The sequence below is a fragment of the Rhinatrema bivittatum genome, chromosome 15 (genome assembly GCF_901001135.1).
Source record: "Rhinatrema bivittatum chromosome 15, aRhiBiv1.1, whole genome shotgun sequence".
Lineage (NCBI taxonomy): Eukaryota > Metazoa > Chordata > Amphibia > Gymnophiona > Rhinatrematidae > Rhinatrema > Rhinatrema bivittatum.
The window spans coordinates 22,871,463-22,893,059 of record NC_042629.1 but is presented as its reverse complement, the minus strand read 5'-3'; the positions used below and the strand labels follow the sequence as shown (position 1 = coordinate 22,893,059).

The window sequence follows — 21,597 nt, the reverse complement described above, 5'->3', positions numbered from 1 at the left end:
CGAACATTACAACTGGCTAAACCCACCCTTCCTCCCACGTACCTCCACAAGACCCACCCGTTCCTCTCTCCGTGGAACCCTTATTCCCCCTTCCATAAAATCCATAAGACTCATTTCCACCACCAATAGAGCCCTCTCCCTCACAGGCCCTTCCCTTTGGAACTCCATGCCCCTTGACCTACGTACCGAAACCTCCACACCCACCTTCAATAAGAAACTCAAAACCTGGCTCTTCCTCCAAGCATACCCCCAATCTTCATCATCTCTTACCAACACCCTAATCCAACCACCCACTCCCACCAACACCCCCCTTCAGGACCTACACCCAACACCCACCCACCCCAAAGAACTTCAAACCTAAAATGTTACTTAGTACAACCGTACACCTTTCCCACCTCAATCATTGTTCTTCTGCACTTATACTACTTTGTATATAACCTAAGAGCTTATCACTTTTTCCTCAAACCCCTGTACATATCTTCTCCTCATGTATCCATTCTCACCCTCCCCCCACCCTCTCCTTTGTCTCGTCTACCCATACCCCTCCCTCCCTTAGTTATTTAGTTAATTGCCATGTTACTGAGTTTATGTTACAAACTGTTCCTTGTAAAGGCTTTGCCTATATATCCTTGGTTGTAAGTTATCTGTAAACCGGCACGATGTGCAAACGGCTGTCGGTATATAAAGTAAAATAAATAAATAAACGGAACGATACCGCAGCGCTATTTGTAGATGACCTGATTCTGGGTCAGGGTTTCGTATGCAGCAGAGCAGCTACCTCGCTACGATCTATTGAAAGTCATCCCTTGAGCCAAGCTTTGCTGCTCTCAGCAGACTGGGGTTGGATCTCTTCTACTTCAGGACTGTCTAGGTTCGGGTAATTCATGGAGTGTGGAGTCAGGCCTCAGGAAGACAGAAGGTAACTACATTCTGCAAAGGGGGTGGAGAGATGACCCCTGCTGGTAGAAGAGGGTAGCAAAACAAGACAAGTAATGAGGCATAAACTACAGCAGGGGGAGAACTAGGTTAGGCCAGCAATTCCGAATCGGGCCCTTGAGGCACTCCTGCACCAGTCTGATATCCAAAATATCCACAAGGAATATGATTGAGGCATATTGCAAATCTACTGCATGCAAATCTCTCTCATGCATATTCAGTCTCTATACCTTGAAAAGAGACTGGCCCAAGGGTGCCTTGGCAATCACTGGGAAGCACTTTCCATCTACAAGGATAGTTAGGCACTGAAGTCTGAAGTACCTTCTGGGCATTGCAGCAGGTTATCTGGGATGGGTCCTGTCTCCGAGCAGTGGGATGAGCTAAGATGGCCTTTTGTGGTCCCATTGCTAGCTCGGGTTCGGTTTGGTCCTAAGCAATCAAGACCCCATAGTTCGGCAGACACTTGGGATACAGAGTTCTGTTTTACAGAGTTGTAATGCGTATTTCCCTTAACTGGATCTCTGCTCCAGTCCTCCACAGCACCTGAGGGAGCCAACGGTGAACCGCAGGCTATACTTTTTTTCAAAGCTACACACAGAACTGTAGCACATCCAAAATGCAGTCAGTAAAGTCTTCTGCATGATCCTAACACTTTAAGGGACCGTAGCACAAATAATAATTAGAAATCTAATAAAATTAAATGAATAATTTCAATCTATTTGCATGTAATTGGCTGTAATTCAATTAACTGTCAACAAATAATTGGTGTGAAATACACAGCTGGTTTTCAAAGCATCTAATTGGCAGAATTCTATTAGCAGAGTTTCTAAAGCGTTTGCAGATTAAAAGATGGAAACTGGAATAGCCAGCAGGTTCTCTGAAAACACAGCGGTCAGCTGTCAGAGTCAAATCAAAGCTTCAAAGAGCCCAGAATCAAAAGAAAGCAAACCGGAGACACCCCGATACACACACAGGCATACAAAGCACCCCACTACTGAAAGCCAGCAGGGCCCCTGCGCGGTGGAAGTAGCACCTGCAAGCACAAAACTGTGATCCATTCATCCCAATCTACTGCAAGGAACCTGCGGGACGGGCAGTCCACTTGGTCCCCCAGTCTGCCCTTTTGGGTGCAGCTCTGGTCTTCTCCCTCCCTCCACCCACTACCCCTGCCCTGTCCTTTCCAGGCTTCCTCCCTTCACTTCAATCCATGACCCCTTGGTCCTTGATCTTCCTTCTGGCACCTCACTGCTGCCTGCCAGATCATCTGTACCACAGCAATCGATTATGCGGACAATGGGGGCCCTTTGATACTGCCTGAGAAACACCACGGCCCTTTCCTTTTTCATTACCTTTCTCTGAACATTTCCTTCCAGCTTGTCCATTTCTCCCAGAATGGCAGATAGCAAGGATGACTTTCCACACCCGACCTGACCCACGACAGCAACCAGAGAGCCTTCTTGAATCTTCAGGTTGAGGCTAGACAAAAATCACCAAATGACAGGTCTGGTCAATACAGCAACATCGAGACCAATCGCGGATGCTTTTTTACCTGCTGCATTCATGACTGCACGTGAGCAAGCTTGCATCACTAACTGCACAGCCGTCACTATTAGGGAGCCTTATGTTCAGCGGGGTCATGTCACCGGCACTGAACAACAGAGAACCTTTGGAAAATAATGAATATATATATATATATATATTTGCCAGGTACACAGTCCACAAATATCATTAATCTTACGGCTAGCTAGGTCTGGCCCAGGCTGACGGCTGACCCTGAGTTCATCCATTTTACACAGTTCAAGAGATGACAAGAGGTAGTAATATCAGCCCTAGGGAAAAGCCGCATTATAAACCATGCAACGCTTACTCTCTCAAGGCCGGGGATCCAGTCCTATCCCACCGGAAAGAGGCGTCAGTAAATCCCACCACATGACCTGTCAGCACAAAGAATAAGCAGCCGTGAGTTCACTAGCTGAATCAGAGCACTACCAGCTCACTTCGGCTCACGGGTGCACACAGATCATAATCTGGAAAACTCGAGGATGGGAGACTTACTGCCACTGTAGGTGGTCTGCAGGTTCTCAGGATCCAGCTCTTCCCCACAGAGAAAATTCTCCAAGCGGCTCAGAGATACCTTGGTCTGAAAAGCACATTCCCATTAAACGGCTAGGATTCAAAAGCCCGGATACAATTTTATTACCACAACAATCAGTTACTCGCCCCACTAAAAACAGGATTTTACTTTTAAACTCTGAAATCTAGATAGATAAATACGCAAAGCAGAGCTTGTGAGGGAGCCACATCAAGAAAAAAAAAAAAAAAGACAGTGACCAGTGCCTAGCGGTAAACCCTGCCACCTGCTGCTCCCTCATCAGACTGCACGCTTTCCTGCACAACTCTTCTTCAGCAGAGAAAACAGGAGCCCGCTAGTCCGCCCGACTACTCTGATCACATTTTTGGCCCCTGCTCCACAGGCAGTCCTGGAGTACCCCCTAATCTGGCAGAGCTTTCAGGATGTCCATCATGAACGCGCATGAGACAGACCTGCACGTAATGGGAGGCAGGAGAGTTTACGTCACGTTTAACAGGACATCCCCATCACCAATGTTGCTTTGTCCCTCCGCTTCCCCCACCGACGTTTTGTAAGTCTGCCCTTCACTTCGTCAGTTACCTGCACTAGGGCGGAGATCACAGTTGGTAAATCGAACAGGGGAAGTCGCAAAATATTAAACAACGATATCGTCGTAAAAACTTTAGCGGCGGACAAAACATTTCCATCATCCAGCAAAAAGTAGACCCCAAACGTAGCCAAGGACACCTAAGAGAAAAAAAAAATTAAATTAGACTTATTTATTTGAGGTACAGGATAGGAATTTCCAGCAGCTGGGACTGAGAAACTTAAAGGTACTGTTTAATGGGGATGTCTCCCATAAGTCTGTCCATTAGAAAAATTCCAAGACTGGCATGAGCAGGGATCTCGAGTGTTTCACCCTCACTGGCTAAAGCAGAAGGAAGAGGCAGTTCTCCCTCCTGTATGGAGTGGCAGGCATCAGAGCAATAGAGGGAAGCTGGTTTTGTAAAGCCACCTGGGGCCATCATGTGACTCACCAGAAATGGGATACAGGTCAGTGTGAGCATGGAGAAGGCAGTCAGGTAACTGGAATATTTCAACACAGCCACTTCCTTCTCTCGGATTTCCAGCACCTTCTTCTGATAGGAAGGCTCCCAGGCATACAGCTTTAGAATCTGCGCACAGAGGACAAAGAGAGAGTTTCAAATGACACAGTGAAGCGAGCTTGCACAACGCAAGGACTCATTACTTGCACTGAAAAGTCCTCCAGGAGCAGGAAACCCCAGCTGCTGCTATAATCTGGAAAGGGGGGAGTCAGCCATAAGCAAGAAGGGGTTCCTCGAGCAGCCAGACCATAGCAGGGTACTTAGTGCCTCAGCCAGCTGGGCGCGCACAGCAAAAGGTCAGCCACCGGCTGCAACACCGACCTCCACTGTACGGTGCACGGTCCCATGCAAACCAGCCTGCTGGTCCCCGGCCTTCTGCAGTGCCCAGCTTTGAGAACATGATGGCAACAGAAAGGTCTCCGGTGGGTCCCAAGTGGGTCAGTAGATGCAGCAAACCAAACCTGAGTTGTCTGCCTGATCCCCCATTTACTGACACCGATCAATATCGTGCCGACTCTCTCACTGTCCATCTTTCAGTACCTTTATCCCATGTAAGATCTCATTCAGAAGCTTGACTCGCTGGTCCTTACTCTTCAAATGGCTTTTCTGTTTGCAGAAGGAAAAAAGGATCAGTCAGGCATCTGCTGGCTACATCCACACATCTGCCAGTTTCTGGGTAGCTATTTGGAAAGCTCCCACTCCACTGGGCATGATATTTATTTATTGGACCTCCGGCTCAGTCAGAACTGATTCTGGCACCAGGAGCCTTCATTCTCCTTTTTTCCCTCTATTTTACATCCCAGCTTACTTTAGTTCAGTTATTGCAGCCTGGGGCTCCTTCTGGAACCCTGCAGCCATGGATCTCAAATCTAGCCACTAGGTGTCACCATTGGGTAACAACCCAGGTACCCTCCCCCAGGGGCCATAAGTGCTGTTCCTGCAGCATCCCCAGCGCCACCCAACCTGGGATGTGGACCCAGCACTACTACCGAGCCACCGGGCTGGCCACGGAGGATAAAAATCCACAGAACACACCGCGTCCAACATCCCCTGAATTCTAATCCCAAAGCACCTCTGTGGGTTCTTCTCTCCTTCCACATCCTATCCATAACATTTATTTAAAGAGTACAAGGGGCAGCCCTGGACGGGTGGAAAGATAATTATTAACAATATTTAACATTACTAATATTAAAAATGTGGTGGCAGATCCTCGCAAACAGTAGTTAGAAAGGGCAGAGGATCATCTTCCCTTCCTATACGCGGGACAGGAAATATTTATTTATTTATTTATTTAACAGTTTTATATACCGAAGTTCTGGTAACAATGTTACTAATCACTTCGGTTTACATTACAACAATAGAATGACAGTATATAGCATAATGTCTTACAATGAACAAGGTAAATAGAACTTGGAAAAATAAATAATAATAAATTACAAAGGGCAAGGAGAGTAAATATATACAAAATAGTGGACCGTCATGAAGATCAAAGCTTAGATATTGGGATTAGGATTAAGAGAATGCTTGGTTGAACAACGAATTTTACGAATTAGTAGTCCGCTAATCCACATATTTTAGCAGGTAACAAGAATTACATACATAATAAAAACACGGTAAGTTACAACAGTACAAAAATTATACATTTATAATAAAATATTTTACATGAAAAAGGACACTCAAAGTACAGTTTTTAGAAGTAAAAATATCACAACAGCATGTATATTATATTTACATGCATTGCTGTGGTGCCAATCATAAAACCCTGAAAGAAAGCCAAAAAGACACTTGGAACACATATGTTATTAGGCCTATTGCAACACATGTTGGGTGTGGGCTTGGTTCATAGAAAGCCATGAATAAACCGAATTACAATTACAATATAATAAACCTCCCCTACAAAATAGCACTAACTGGCAGCACTCATACAGTAACTCATACAGCACTCATACAGTAAATATGAGAATCCACCCCATGCACACCATTCTAGGATTTATTCTGAGCTTCATTAGCTGCGCCCAAAAACATAAGCAGCTCTTAGAAGCACTGGTGTATTTTTTTTTTGTAATGTAAGGTTTATTGAACAGTATGAACAACAGCTTAACCAAACATATATGTATACAGGCAGTATTATATAAAAGAACTCATAAGTATGTATGCAGTTACAGCAGAAACAGTACGGTGACGTTTAGCATCACAGCAGGTACCACGGATATATAATCCTCTAAGCGGCAAGGAGAAAATCAGGTGGAGGAATGTGAAAGAACACAGATGTCCACAGAATGAATACCAAGAATAAAGGTGCAGCTTGATCAAATAAACAGCAGGACATATATCAAGGGTGCGTGAGTGTCTTATTTGTTTGGGGCTTGATTGGGGCCAAACCGAAAGGGTATACGGCAGGCAGCCTAATATAGAGAAAACCAGTCATGCTGGAATAACAGGGTTCTTAAGTTGCAATCTGGGCAGCATGGGGAAGCGTAGTACCGCAACGGGAGGCAGCAGTACCAGCCTGCGAGAGTTCACCTTCTCTCCAAGTAAGGTATGGCTGCCAGATCTTCTGAAACTGTATAAGCTGATTCCTCTTTTGAGCTGTTATTTTGTACAAGGAACTCATGGTATCTAGTTTGTGGTAAAGAGCTGCCTTATCTGGAACCCTAACCTGTCCCCAGGTGGCAGCCAATAGACAACGAGCCGCAATGCAGTATTGATTAATCAGCAGGCTCTCAGTTTTGAGACTGTCCACCGGTACATTGAGTAAGCCTTGTACAGGGGACAACGTAACAGTCTTGTGGATAGTACAGAAAATAGTATCTTCAACATCTTTCCACAGTCTCTGTACATGAACACACTCCCACCAGAGATGCAAAAACGTTCCTATCAGGCCACATCCCTTCCAACAAAGAGCATCAGGTCTGAGACCCGCTCTGTGCATTCTGTAAGGTGTGAGATGCCAACGGAAGAGTACTTTATAACCGTTTTCAGTAAGAGAAGTTGCAATAGAGCTACGTTTGGTGTTGGAAAATATCTGATCCCAATCCTCATCTGCCAAAGTTTGGCCAAGCACTGGTGTATTTTTAAATTCATATTCAATATTCAGAAGTCATTCAGAAGTTTTGCCATATTCAGCCATTTATCCGGCTAAATTATAGCCAGATAAGTCATTATCCTACTATAATTTAGGCATAGAAAAAAAGAGGCATTTCAGGGAGGAGCTGCATCAACCAATTTTGAATTATATCGGGCTAAGTTAGCCGGATAAAAGATATCGGTAAAGTGGCAATGCTAATGAAAAAAAACAAACTGTGGGCCTACAAGCCCCACCCATGCTCCAAAGGCTCAGTCCTGCTGCGCTGAGCCTACCGCCTGCTCCCCAAAGTGCTCTGCACTGAATGGCTTACCAAATACAGAGGGCGGGGTCGGTAACGGTCTCTCCCTTTCCCCCCCACCTCTCACTCCCGGGCCCAAATTTGTTTTCCAAAAAACTCTACCTCTGAGCCCCTTCCTTCCCCCTACCCCAACCCTGACCCTGACCCTCCCACCCTTGCTGTACATGAAATTCTACTTTCTCTTCTCGCTGCATCGTGATAGCCTCCTACCACGACGTTTCTAGCATAGCTAAGCATTTACTCTGGAAACATACGCTTCCAGCGTAGCTCTTATGGCAAATACCCATACATTAAATAGATCCCATGCTACTAATGCCAGTGACAGCAGTGGCTATTCCCTAAGTCAGCTTGATTAATTGCAGTTAATGGACTTCTCCTCTAGGAACTTAGCCAAACCTTTTTTAAACCCAGCTGCACTAACTGCCCTAACCACATCCTCTGGCAATTCCAGGCCTAATTGTGTGTTGACTGAAAAATAATTTTCTCCGATTAGTTTTAAATGTGCTACTTGCTAACTTCATGGAGTGCCCCCTCATCCTATTATCTGAAAGAATAAATAACCGATTCACATTTACCCGTTTTAGACCTCTCATGATTTTATAGATGCTAAAGATGCACTAACATTATTACTATAATGAAATTAGGTCATGGCCATAGTTTGGGGATCCCAGAAGTTTTGCTAATCCCTATAATTTCACTGTCAACCCTACAGAAATATGGACAAATTACCCCAGTGTAAATAAAAGCCTGAAGGGCTCAAACTGCTACCCCAAAAGGAATCTTACGCTATCCTCAGTGAAAGCCAGGGCAGGATTCCTATACTGCCCCCAACTCACCTTTAGCAGTTTTACTTTAGAAGCCACAAAAGCATTGATGGGAATAACCAAGACCAACATAGCCACGCCGGCCAGCACCGAAATCCCCAGCTCCCGCCAGAGGAAGACGGTGGCCATTAGAATCTGGAAAGGCGCCGACCACAGCAGATGGAGGTTCACACCGAGGTCCATGAGCTGCTGGGCATCTGAGGACATCAGGTTCACCAGTTCACCCGTCGTGAACTGTCGACGGGAGGAATTGGCCAAGTTCAAGGACTGCAAAATCAGGAAAGGGAAAGAAAGAGAAAGCATGCAATATGACGTCAACAAATGGATCAGGCCCAACCTTAACCCTATAATTTTCTAGGGTTTCTACGCACTTTTCGGAAGAAAACGAGAGCAGTTATTTCCCTGAAGCCACGCCATGTGGACACTTTATACATCAGGGCGATGACTTTCAAGTTATTTAAGATTCAGATTGGGAGGAGGTGAGCAGGAGAGGTCCTGCTATCTCCTCAGAAAAAAAAAAGATAAATTAATCAGACTGAGAAGAAAGGTTGGGGAGGGGATCTTGAGTTTTCTTCTATCCATTCTTTTCATAGCATTGCTGCCTCCTTGAGGAGATAAATATTCTAGGCCCACGTTTTCACACTATGCGATACCTGATGGCATTCACTTCTTCAATAATGCATCAGGCCTAAATCAGATGTAGAACCCGTCATCCAGAATACCCACCCAGGCTTCTTCTAATCGTGTTAAATCTGATGCAACAGATGTCAAACAGCAGAGGACACTGGGTGGTCAGCATGCCAATACTACATCAAGGGACACTATGGGATGTGCGGTGGGAATGAGGCCCTGAACTGGATGAATTGTTTTTGCATGACGCAGTAAGAAAATGACCAGTTTTTAACCAAAATCATGGACTATCCCTCCACTGGCAGGGGAGTGACATCATGCTCTCTTTTCCTGACTTTGTCCTTCACACATGGAAGGAACGACTTAACCAGCAGAGGACCCTGGTTTCTTCTGAGCATCTGATTGTGTTACCCCCAACAGTATTTTCTAAATTAAAACAGCATATAGAACCATATGGGCCCAAGCATCCAGAAATACATTTTTAGAGGGGGAAAACCCACATAAGAACATGCCATACTGGGTCAGACCAAGGGTCCATCAAGCCCAGCATCCTGTTTCCAACAGTGGCCAATCCAGGCCATAAGAACCTGGCAAGTACCCAAAAACTAAGTCTATTCCATGTTACCATTGCTAGTAATAGCAGTGGCTATTTTCTAAGTCAACTTAATTAATAGCAGGTAATGGACTTCTCCACCAAGAAGGAGCCATCAGGAACCTGTGCTAGAGACCAAAACCCTCCGACCTTAGCGACCGGCTCAAGGGCCCACCCAGCAGCATCAAGCAGAGCTGGAGTTTTAACATTTCCGCACATCTGAGAGGCTCCCCACTCTCTGCCTCTATCGCATTGAAACTCAGCCCAGCCACTACCCTGCGCGGCACCCACTGCACGCCCCGGAGGCACAAAGGGTAAGCGTTATCAGAGCAGCTCCCACTCCCACAGCTCTTATCTCAGCTTCCTAGAGCTCAAGTCGGACACAAGGAGTACTCTCAGCAGCTAACATACCTTCCACCCTGCGCAAACATTTATTTATTCAGCTCACGCCTTTTTGTCGGCAGCCCAAGGCGAGTTACATTTGGAGACAGTAAGGATTTCCCCAGTCCCCAGAGGGCTCACAGTCTAAATCTGTAGCTGAGGCAATGGAGGGTGAGTTGACTTGCCGAAGGTCACAGGGAGCGACAGTGGGATTTGAATCCTGGCTGCCCTGGTTCTCAGCCCGCTGCTCTAACCACTAGACTCCTCCTCTCCTCTGTAGGAGCTGAACATGTCCCCTACATGTGCCACAGACCTCTTCAAACAGCACAGATAATCTCGCTGAGCACATGTTACCCAGGTGTCCCAGACACTGTGCTCTAGTCCTGTGGCCACCCAAGACCTAGGTTTATGAAACTGCTATAAATATCGTGGAAATAAGCGCCCGCGATAAAAAAAAAAAAAGGCTAATTTCCCTGCTACTGCACTGTATAGGTATCTTCCGCAACGTGCAATACATTTATCGCACCCCATGTTATTTTCACACCGCAGACCTAGCCCTCTGGGTCACTCCTGCACCCCTGGGACCAAGGTCACAAGTCATCGACATTGAGTATGAACCCCTCAGACCCCATTCTGTGCGGCCCTGCTCCAAGCAAGGGGCACAATGAACAGTGTGGGGCTCTACAGAGAAACCATGTGAAAAAAAGAGAAAAAAAAAAGAAATAAGAACTCCAAGCAAAGGTTAGATCCAGGGGAGGCAATCCCACCTGCCATGCGGCTTTGGAAATGCTGAATACTGCTTGGAGCAGAGGTCAGTGCCAACGTGTTTGCATTCTTATATGAAATTGCACAGTATGAGGGGCAGGGGGATAATGAAGCAATCTACCTGATGTCTCAGCAGTGCCTCACCAGGCTCAGGTCACGCAGCTCCATTTTTACCTTTTTGTATATCAGTCCAGTTACAGCCGTTTTAACCTTGGCGGCCGTAAGCATGTTTAAGCGCTGGTATAACTGAAGGACCAGGGTCTGCAGGGCAGTCACAGCGAGAAGAGCCAGGGAATATACGTAGCCGTCCCAGCCGAGAGCAGAGTGACTTTCACAGAACGCAATCATCAGCCTGCAGGGGAAGAGGCGAGTAATGAGGCTGGACGAGAAAGGGCTATTTCAGACTGCAGTGAATTGCTCCCCCCACCAGAGGGGGACAACAACGTTTTTAACACGGGTAAATGCACGTTTGCCTGCGTACGAATCTACTTAGAAATGTGCTACCCCCCCCCCCCCCCCACCGGTACGCGGGTAAGAGCACCCGTGTGACAACAGAGCCACGCGTACTTGGCACTGGCTTCCAGCCGCCATGCGCACCGGCCACATTTTCTCCCGTAACTTGTCAGGATTGCTTGCACAGAAAATGTGCTAAGCTCCTTTATTTTGGAAACGGGGCCGAGTCCTGTCATGTGTCACTGCCTTCAGATCACCAACACATCTCGTGAGCCATGCAGACCCATTAGTCACATCAACATGAGAGGTATTTGGTTTGACTGCTTCCTCTTTTCATCGTCTTCCTTTTGTTCCTAGTACATTATTATTTTTATTATTCTTTTACATTTTTTGGAATAGCAGGCCTTTAGCCCAGCCACATCCACTATTTTTTTCAAACATTTTTCATCTTTCCATGCTTATAGTCATGCTCTAAGTAGTCAAGTGAGACGCCAGCATGGGGCTCTTCAGCTGTCCGTGCTGTATTCATGTCTGCACATGAGGCTCATATCCGGCTGAGCAAAGAGAAGAATCCCTAGCGTAATAAATTTACAAAGCAAATTCCTTCAAACTGTTTCTAAAATGAGCAGCTTCTCTTACTACTACACACAATCAAAGGAAAAGGGTCTCACAATGTAACTTACTTCAGTACTTGAGGGCTCATAAAAGCCAAAATGTCAGCAGCCACCTTCAGCAGCGCCACTTGGATTACCAGGACCTTAAACGTGTGCCAGAGCGGGCTGAGCAGAGACGGTTTCTGGATCCCCAGCTTTTCAAAAGATGATCCTTTGTCACAAGGAGCCTGTAAGGGTTTCAAATAAATAAAGAGAATTAGTCGATCTGGAAAGGATAACCATACAGTTAACAGACTGAAGGGATCTTGCGGTGTTCATCTGTGGTCGCACTGCATGCGGCCTGCACACTCAGACCCAAAAGAAAAAGCAGTGATGGGGGGATTCCAGCCACAATGCGCAGGATTCGAGTCAATGCCGGACGTGGCTTCACGGCAGCAGAACTAGCCAGATTCCTCAATGGATCAGCTCACCCATTTCTTGTTCTGAAGCTACTTTTTCTTACTTTTGTTGTAATTTATTTCATAGCATAAGCAGATACATAAGACTTGCCATACTGGGTCAGACCAAGGGTCCATCAAGCCCAGCGTCCTGTTTCCAACAGTGGCCAATCCAGGTCACAAGTACCTGGCAGGATCCCAAGGTGTAGAGAGATTCCAAGCTGCTTATCCCAAGAATAAGCAGTGGATTTCTGCAACTCCACCTTAATAATGGTTAATGGACTTTTCCTCCAGGAACTTATCCAAACCTTTTTTAAATGCAGCTACACTAATAGCTTTCACCACACCACATCCTCTGGCAACGAATTGCAGAGCTTAATTATAAATTGAGTAAAAAAAATATTTTCTCTTATTATTTTTAAACATATCACCTAGTAACTTCATTGTGTTTTCCCTGGTCTTTGTACTCTTTGAAAGAGTAAACAACTGATTAATGTTTACTTGTTCCATTCCACTTATTACTTTGTAAATCTCTAGCATATCTCTCCTCAGCCGTCTCTTCTCCAAGCTGAAGAGTCCTAACCTCTTTAGCCTTTCTTCATAGGAGAATTTTTCCACCCCCTTTCTCATTTTGGTCACCCTTCTCTGTACCTTTTCTAATTCTGCTATATTGTGTTTGAGATGTGGTGACCAGCACAATACTCAAGCAATACAGAGGCATTATGATATTTTCTGTTTTATTCTCCATTCCTTTCCTAATAATCCCTAGCATTGAATTTGAAGATTTCAACGTTTTATCCATATTATGCCTAGATCCTTTTCCTGGATTCCTATGTGGAATCATGCATTGTGTAGCCATAGTTTTGGTTGCTTTTTCCTACGTGCATCTCTCCGCACTTGTCCACATTAAATGTCATTTTCCATTTGCATGCCCAGTCTCCAAGGTCCTCTTGCAATTTCTCACAATCCTCTTGTGATTTAACAACTTTGAATAATTTTTAATCATACAAAGGTACAAGAATCTGGATTTATGATTGTGATTTTTAAGCCCATGTTAAGCTATCTTGGGTGATAATTCTGATGATATTAAAATATTTCATAAGCAGTTAAAAGCCCATTTATTTTTTGAAACCTTTGGTGATGCTTTGCAATAAATGTATGTTATATATGTAAAGTTTGCATTTTAATATCCTGTTGTGTGACTTTTAATGTATGGTACTGTGGTTTTGACTGTTGGTTTTATTAATCTGATTTATGGTTTATGGTAAACCACTTAGTACAGTATGGGGCGGATTTTAAAAGGGTTATGCACATAAGTTACACGCGTAACCCTTAAAAAAAAACCCTGCACGCGCCGAGCCTATTTTGCATAGGCTTGGCGGCACGCGTAAGTCCCGGGGCTTTGCTAGGGGGGCGTGTCGGGGGAGCAGCGCGACGTTTGGAGCATTCCGGGGGCGTGGTGCCGGCCCGGGGACGTTCCGGGGGGCCGTGGCCTCCGGACCAGCCCCCGGGTTAGGTAATGGCGCGCCAGCGGGCCACTGGCGCGCACGAGTTACGCCTGCTTCGAGCAGGCGTAACTTTTGCGATAAAGGTAGGGGGGGTTTAGATAGGGCTGGGGGGGTGGGTTAGATAGAGGAAAGGAAGGGAAGGGAAGGTGAAGGGAGGCAGAAGGAAAGTTCCCTCCAAGGCCGCTCTGATTTCGGAGTGGCCTCGGAGGGAATGGGCAGCGCGCGCAGGGCTCGGCACACGCAAGGTGCACAAATGTGCACCCCCTTGCGCGTGCCGACCCCGGATTTTAAAAGATACGCGCGGCTACGCGCGTATTTATTGAAATCCGGGTAACTTTTGTTTGTGCCTGGTGCGCGAACAAAAGTACGCGCTCGCGCTTTTTTTTTTAAATGTACCCCTATATTTGTTTAGGAAGTATAAAAATATTTTAAAGTGAATAAATAAAACATTTCTTTACCTCTGTCTAAAGGAAACAACCAGTGCCCAATTTGTGCAGAGTCTATCTCACGGCACATCCCAGAAGCTAAGAACTTTCCCACTATGGCCTGAAATTCGTACAACCCTCTAAGCTGAGCACATGAGCGACTGCTCATGCATTTCAGAGCATCACTCACAGATTTTACATGGTAGCTCACCTACATCTTTCTTTGTGCTATATACTGAAATGCAATGCTAATACTGGCACTCAAAAATTGTTGGTTTTAAAAATGTTGTTGCTCACACACACCTAGTCACTCCTTAGGCTAAAATTGCAACCATCTGCTAAAACCAGATACACTGCCTTTGGTGACCTGCCCTCTCCGGATATTCCTGCCTAGGGAGCTGGTCCTACTGCCCTCATTTCTCTCTTCTGCTCCCTTCACTCCCTTCATCATTTTTACCCCTCCATGCGTGCTTCAGAAGAACGGAGCGTGATGATCATGCAAATGCCTGGAATCCAGCTCACCTGCAATCCCTTGTCACATTGCAAAACTTCTTTTTGCCAGTGCTTTTCAAAGCTGGGACAGACACTGTCTGCTGAATCATTTTCATTCAGTTCAAACAGATCTTCCCTTTCCAAAGGTTTCTTATATCCCAGGGTAATTACACTGTAAAAAAAAACAACCCATTATATTATATATATTAAAAAATGAAATTCCAAAATGTCATTCTGCAACAACAGCAGCTATTAGCTAGAAAATCTTGCCAGGAGCAGGAATTTATATGGTTTATGTGGTGTATAATCAAAGATGGGGGTTTTCCATAAAATTCTGAATTGGGAAATTTTCAGGAAAAACATTTTTCCAGAAAATTTCTGCTCGTTAACTCTCTTCACCTGTACTTTTATATATCATCCAGTTAGCCCCCTTCCTCGTTCATTGTAATTTCCTTTCTCAGTTACTTGTAAACCGACATGATGTGTCCTACGAATGCCGGTATAGAAAAATGTTAAATAAATAAATAAATAAATAAATAAAATTCTTGTATGCACTTTTTTTTCTGTATTTGCATAAAAACGTTACTCAGAAAATTTTACTATGCAAATTTTTTTTTATGTCCTAAATAGATTTGTGAATACTGAATTTTTAAGAAATGGAAAATTTTCCACACAAAACTTTTCCGGAGTACGTTCTAAATCTCTGTGTAGATCATGCACATTGGCACGCAACCAGTTGTGGCCCTGCCAATCCTGAACTCCTATCATTGTTCCACTTTTTAGAGATTTAGAATTGTTCCACAATTTTCAGAATTTAATATAAGGAAATCAATTTCTAGAATTATTGCAAGTACCAGAAAGCTTTAATCTTTGTCTACAATGGAAACGTTTTTCAGGACTTGCCCATGTAATGTCCATTACTCCTTCAACCGGGATTTGTTGTGCGTTTACATTAGAAACACTCAGTACCTGATGTCATTTACTAGTGAAACCATGAAACAGTTAAAGGGAGCAGCCGACAGTGCTTCTGCACCACAGGATAAGTCTGGTGCATCTCACAGAAAAACTCAGCAGTACTGGTCCAGCCCTAAGAAGGAAGGCTGGTCAAGCAACCAAATCTGTTTCCACAGGTCAAGCCTTCAATGTGTGAATTTTAGCACAAGAAGTATTCTTGACCCTCTTGTCATCTGTTGGAAGGCACCACTGCTCGGTGTCTAGAAAACTTAGTGAAATTTTGAGCGATTTGTACCTGCTGTACCAGGAATATGTCACCTTACTGAAGAATGAAGCAGTTTTTTCAGGGTTGTGCTTCTATAGTAATAAAGAGAAAAATTCAGAGTTAGAGAATCTGTGTAAAACTCTACCAGAAATCTATCGTAACTTTACCACAATGAAATTAGCTTAAATGGGGCAAAGACAGGTCTACTTCATAATGGATAGTTTTAAAGAATGCATCCCTAGAGAGTATGGAATAATTGGGTTCTACCTGTTCTTCCATGGGAAAAAAAAAAGTGGCACCAGTTCTCAACAGGAATAATTGCTTTGCCCTGGAACTAATTATCTGAAAACCCCAAATATTTGTTGTTTCCTGAAATTCAGCATCCCAAACAGGTCGTTTCCCAATTAAACTCCATCCATGCTTTGGCAGTTTGGTAAACAAAAATAGCCAACAAATAAGAGGAGACTGCCAGGTATAAATCTGGGACCAAAAAATAGAAAAACACCCAGTACACAATTTTTTATTTATTTTTAAAGATTTTTCAAAAAATGTTGCTTAATTATATTGAGTGCTTAATGTGAACAGCTAGATATGAACAGTTTTTAATCAGCAGCATGGCTTTATGAATGCTGCCTGGGGCTGGCTAGAAAATGTACTGCACTTTTTTTTTTTGGGGGGGGGGGGGTGGCAGGAGGAAAATCAGAGAAAATAGGCAACATTTTAAAGCAAAATTCCAGAATGGAATACAACAGAGAAAATCAGAATGCAGGTTGTTTCTTGCTAGTGGCTCACGTTGTTGATTTTAGCTAAGGGAAAATAATTCTGGATAGTGCTGCTTTATAAATCATTGAACAGGTAGGAGGAGGATTTGTCTGAGGGGGACTGTGAGCACAAAGTCAAAGGGTCACTAGCTGAAACCAGTAGTACATGTTTGGGAGCAGCCCTGGAAACCAATGAGATCACGTGCTCCATCCAGCCGAGCCCAAGACCACAAGGTATGAGGCTGAAACAGCCTTCGGCATTCTTATGTCACGAACTGTCATCTCATACACCTCCTTTTCAGTGCATCCGAATGGTTCTGGTTGTAGGTTCAAATTCAGAAGGGAAAGGTTCATACATTATTAATATATTGATGATTGTGATGGGTTATCTAAAGACAATCCTGTCTAGCAGAAGCAAAGGTCATGTTAATAAAAACACAAATCTTAGACCCATTTATAATGCAAAAGGCTGGTGTAGAAGCACATTCAGCTACACGTAGCCCAAACTGCTTTATACGTCTTACAAAATAAAACACCACTCTCAAGCAATCACCAAAAGCAACCGTCACGCTTGGGGGTTCATGATCCAGGAGAAGATTATTGCAAGAAAGCTCATTCTAATTACGTTGGCAAAACCTGCCCGAGAAAGCCCAAGAGAAATAAACCAATAAAACTAACAGCGCCACTTGTCCACAGAACAGAGATGCGCAAAGCCCTACAGGCAAAGGGATGGGCGCTTTAACCGGGAACTGGCTCGATCTGACCCGGAGTCATCCTGCGTCACCTTGGCAGGCAGAGCAGGAGCAGATGCTGCTGCTATCGCCCACGCGAAGGGAGACGAGGGGCAGCAGCCAGAGCCGAGCTACGCGCAGCGGGAGCAAGATCACCTCCTCCTCCTACCTTTTCCCCCGCAGGGAGATTCTGGTACCAGCCATGGCTCCGGAAGAGCGAGCCGACCATGGGGGTTCCAACACGCGCGACAGTGACAGCTCGAGGACAGCGGCCCAGCGAGATCTCCAGCCGCTTCCGGCTTCTCAGGCCCGGCCAATCGGTGCGCACCCTTTCGTTACGTCACGCACGAGCCGGAGGAACCCGTCCTGGGGAGGCTGAGCCCTGTGTACCTGCGGCACTTTCCTTCCCTCCTCAGCACCAAGTTATAGGTGCGAGTCAGTAACCTGTGAGGCCTTCCGTTTTTATTTACACCCTTTGATTTCTTTTCATAGACTTGCCCCATGCACTGACTGCATGCTGCTATGGACTAGAAACACAATTAGAAATTATTTTACTCCTTCATCCAGAACTCCAAAAGAAAAGGGCAGTTTCATTGTCAGGGCTTCCACAGCATTTATATAACTGATCATCCCCAACTCTTTCACTTGCTGCGGTGCTCACAAAAAGGTTGCCCAGTTTTCTAAAATCTGGCAAACAACTTGGATTAAATATTAAGAAGTGGCATGCTGTATCAGACTAAGATCCATTCAGCTCAGCATCCTAGCTCCGACAGTGGCCAGTTCAGGTGACAAGTAGCTGGCCAATCCCGAAAAAGAAAATCTCCTTGTTTCTCACTCCCATGGATAGATAAGCACTGGCTTTCCCACAGCTATCTGGCTAATAGCATTTTTTGGACTTTCCTATCAGGAACCCCTTTTTTACACCCAGCTATTTTATTTGCCTTGATCACTTAACATGGCAACAAATTCCATAGCTTGATTGTGTGCAGAGAAAAAAAAAATATTTTCAAGAATTTAAAAGCTAGTTAGTTTCTTGGTATGTTAGTTTCTTGGTATGGCCAGTTTTTTTGATATTTTTAAAAGGGTAATTAACTGTCCCTTATTTACCCATTTATAATTTTTATAAATCTCTGTCATAGCTCCTCCTAATTGTCTTTTCCAGCTGAAAGGACTTAACCCAATCAACCTTCCTTCAGAAGGGAGCGATTCTATTCCCTTCATCATTTTTGTTACCTTCCTCTGTATTTTTTCTAGTTCTGCTACGTCTGTTTTTGAGATTCAGCGACCAGAAGTGCACACAACACATACTTATGGCGAGGTCACAACATAGATCCATACAGAGGCATTATAATATTCTCTGTTTATTCTCCATTCTCCAAATAATTCCTAACATTCCATTTGCTTTTTTGACCATCACTGCTGCACACTGAGCTGAGGATTTCAATGTATCGTTCAGGACTCCAAGGCCCGTTTCCTGGGTGGTGATTTCTAATATGGAACCCATCAGCCCTCAACTTGTAGTTGGGATTATTTTTCCCTATATGGATCTCTGCACTGGTCCATATTAAATTTCACCTGCTATTTAGATGGACAGGCCCTTAGTCTCACAAGATCTTTCTGCAATTCTCACAATCCACTGCTATTTTAGCAACTTTGAATAATTTTGTGGCATCTACAAATCTGATCACCTCACCCATTGCTCCCTTTTTTCAGATCATTAATTGACCTTGCTCAATTTTAAGTACTGGGCTTGTAAGAATCAAAAAGGAAGATCATGACAAGGCCTGAAATAGCCTATTAGAAGTGTTGGAGATTTGGAGGCCAGTATTGTAACAGAATATTCATATTTATGTATTTATTTAGATTTGTTTAATATTCTGCTGTTCAGCACTTCAATGTAGATTACATTCAGGTACTATAAGAACATAAGAAATTGCCATACTGGGTCAGACCAAGGGTCCATCAAGCCCAGCATCCTGTTTCCAACAGTGGCCAATCCAGGCTACAAGAACCTGGCAAGTACCCAAACACTAAGTGGATCCCATGCTACTGATTCCAGTAATACCAGTGGCTGTTCTTTAAGTCAACTTGAATAATAACAGTTAAGGATTTCTCCTCCAAGAACTTATGCAAACTGTTTTAAAACCCAGCTACACTAACTGCACTAATCACATCCTCCGGTAACAAATTCCACAGGGCTTACAATCTAAATTTGTACCTAAGGAAACAGAGGGTAAAGTGACTTGCCCAAGGTCACAGGAGCCACAGTGGGATTTGAACCCTGGTTTTTCTGGGTCATAGCTCTAATCACTAGGCAGTGGTAGAAACAGGGCTGAGAAGTCTGATAAAAGACATTGAGGAGGTGGAGGTGGGAAAAGAGGGGTGGAGTGGATTTTGGTTTGCGAATGGAAATCTATATGCACATTTCCCTAAAGTGGTGGATAACCAGAGAGGAAAAATATCAACTGGGCAGATTGGATGGGTCAATTGGTCTTCATCTGCCATTACTCGATTAGCTGTGGGCAAGCTTTAGGTGGATCCATGTACAGGAGTGCCTACATGTTACCTGCAGAAATCCTTAGTGTGCTCACTTAGCTACTCTGAGAAATATGCACTGACAGCAAAAGTAACACCTGACAAATTAAAAGAGCTGCTTTATAAATCTTTTATTTAGAAAAACATAATCTACATCTATTTTGAAGACTTTCATTACAATGTAGAGCCATGTCATCATACAACCAACTTTAAAAACAAGATCCACCTCAAAAGAATTTGAACAAGACAGTTCAAACTCTGTTTTTAAACCAGGAATCACATAGTGTAGATATGAACTTCCAAATAGCTGAGAAATCTTAAAAAAAATATGAAGAAACAAAAGTGCAATAGAATAAAGCTTTTTCTTTCAGACACATTTTCTCATGAGTATTTGGTTTTCTTGCCTTGACAGTGCCTGTATTTTTGGCCATGCTCTGTCTGGCTCCTGCTGCCCATCCTCTCTGTGCCACTGTCACTGTCGCTGGTTAGCTGCTGCCTCTTCCTCTTTCGAGTAAGCTCAACATTCTGGTGCAGTTCCTGTTCTCTCAAACTTTGGATGGACCACTCCAAAGAGCCGGGCCCAGCCGTAACATGCTGACCAGGACTGGGGTAGGGTGTCGCGGGCACATTGGGAGTCTGCTGTGGGATATTTTGGTAGTAAGGCGTTGGCTGGGCTGCCTGGCCATATGCAGAGGACTGCTGCTGGGTTACAAAATAATTCATCTAGAAAACCAACACAAACATGTTTTGAAAAGTGCAGTACTAGCCCTGTGTAGGAAAAAGCATTTTCATGAGCTGCTGTTGGAATTTGCCAAAGAGTAACCTTTTGAAATGAGAACCCACTGCCTTTTGATATAATAATACACCTTCAGTATACACAGCATTCTACATGATAAAACGTGCCTGCACCAAAAAGAGTCAAAGGTACAGTACAAGAAGGTTAAAACAGCAGAGAAAACGTCAGATCTGCCAGAATCAGGACAGTTCTTGCCTAAAAGTAAGAACGCTAAGCCCATCCTCTCCTCTTTGCCATGGGACTTAGCATCAATTGACACCATGGACACCATGTGAAAGGCACCCATTCAGTGGTCTGGGACACGATGACACGAGGAGGCGGGGGAGACCACCAGCACACGGACCATTTTCTCAGTTTCAGCTTCAGGAAAGAGAAGCTGCAGACTGTTTCTAGTATGGGCGTCTTTAGCAGAGAATGCCCCAGAATTTCTTTTACTATGAGACTCTTCTGCCTATAGCAAACCAAAGCACTGTAGCCCCATATCAAAGAGGCCTCTAGTCTTCATCTAACAAGAAAACAATTTCAAAGTTTCCATGAAGCAGGTACGTACCATCCCTTGGAAGTAAAGACATGCCTGAGAAAATAAACTATTCTCCACTGGGCTGGAGGTAGCAGGAAACGAGCACTGATCTGGAAGCCCATCGCTCCTGGAGGACAGAATATTGTATATGAATATGGGATTACTGTTAAAATGCAGGTTTCAACAATAAAATACTGTACCATTAAATTAGGGCTCTGACTGACACAGGCTGTTGCATTAACCATGCCTTTTACAGGTCTATGGCTTGGCTGTAACTTGCTGGCAATTTTCTAACTGGGCTGATAAAAAAAGTATCCCAGTGAAACCTGTAGTTCTCAATTTAAACCTCATCGCCATACATATACTATCCTATCACATGCAGGGAAAACACTTATAGTGATTAACAGTACAGAAC

General features: G+C 44.3%; 2 protein-coding genes across 2 annotated transcripts in view; both read right to left on the bottom strand.

The window, feature by feature from the left end:
• The window catches only part of LOC115076606 (multidrug resistance-associated protein 1-like), a 38,346-nt gene extending 20,709 nt beyond the window's left edge, over window positions 1-17,637 (bottom strand). The window contains exons 1-12 of the mRNA XM_029578226.1: window positions 17,501-17,637; window positions 15,870-15,931; window positions 14,651-14,792; window positions 11,828-11,985; window positions 10,866-11,043; window positions 8,336-8,590; window positions 4,654-4,719; window positions 4,045-4,182; window positions 3,608-3,754; window positions 2,992-3,076; window positions 2,804-2,870; window positions 2,286-2,412 (exon numbers count right to left, since the gene is read on the bottom strand). Of these exons, the coding sequence (XP_029434086.1) occupies window positions 2,286-2,412; window positions 2,804-2,870; window positions 2,992-3,076; window positions 3,608-3,754; window positions 4,045-4,182; window positions 4,654-4,719; window positions 8,336-8,590; window positions 10,866-11,043; window positions 11,828-11,985; window positions 14,651-14,792; window positions 15,870-15,931; window positions 17,501-17,560 (1,485 nt within the window). The 5' untranslated portion in view covers window positions 17,561-17,637. The remainder of the gene's footprint in view (window positions 1-2,285; window positions 2,413-2,803; window positions 2,871-2,991; window positions 3,077-3,607; window positions 3,755-4,044; window positions 4,183-4,653; window positions 4,720-8,335; window positions 8,591-10,865; window positions 11,044-11,827; window positions 11,986-14,650; window positions 14,793-15,869; window positions 15,932-17,500) is intronic.
• Window positions 17,638-19,982: 2,345 nt separating this feature from the next.
• Window positions 19,983-21,597, bottom strand: part of RBM11 (RNA binding motif protein 11) — a 28,095-nt gene continuing 26,480 nt past the window's right edge. Inside the window, exons 4-5 of the mRNA XM_029577858.1 lie at window positions 21,213-21,309; window positions 19,983-20,589 (exon numbers count right to left, since the gene is read on the bottom strand). Of these exons, the coding sequence (XP_029433718.1) occupies window positions 20,248-20,589; window positions 21,213-21,309 (439 nt within the window). The 3' untranslated portion in view covers window positions 19,983-20,247. The remainder of the gene's footprint in view (window positions 20,590-21,212; window positions 21,310-21,597) is intronic.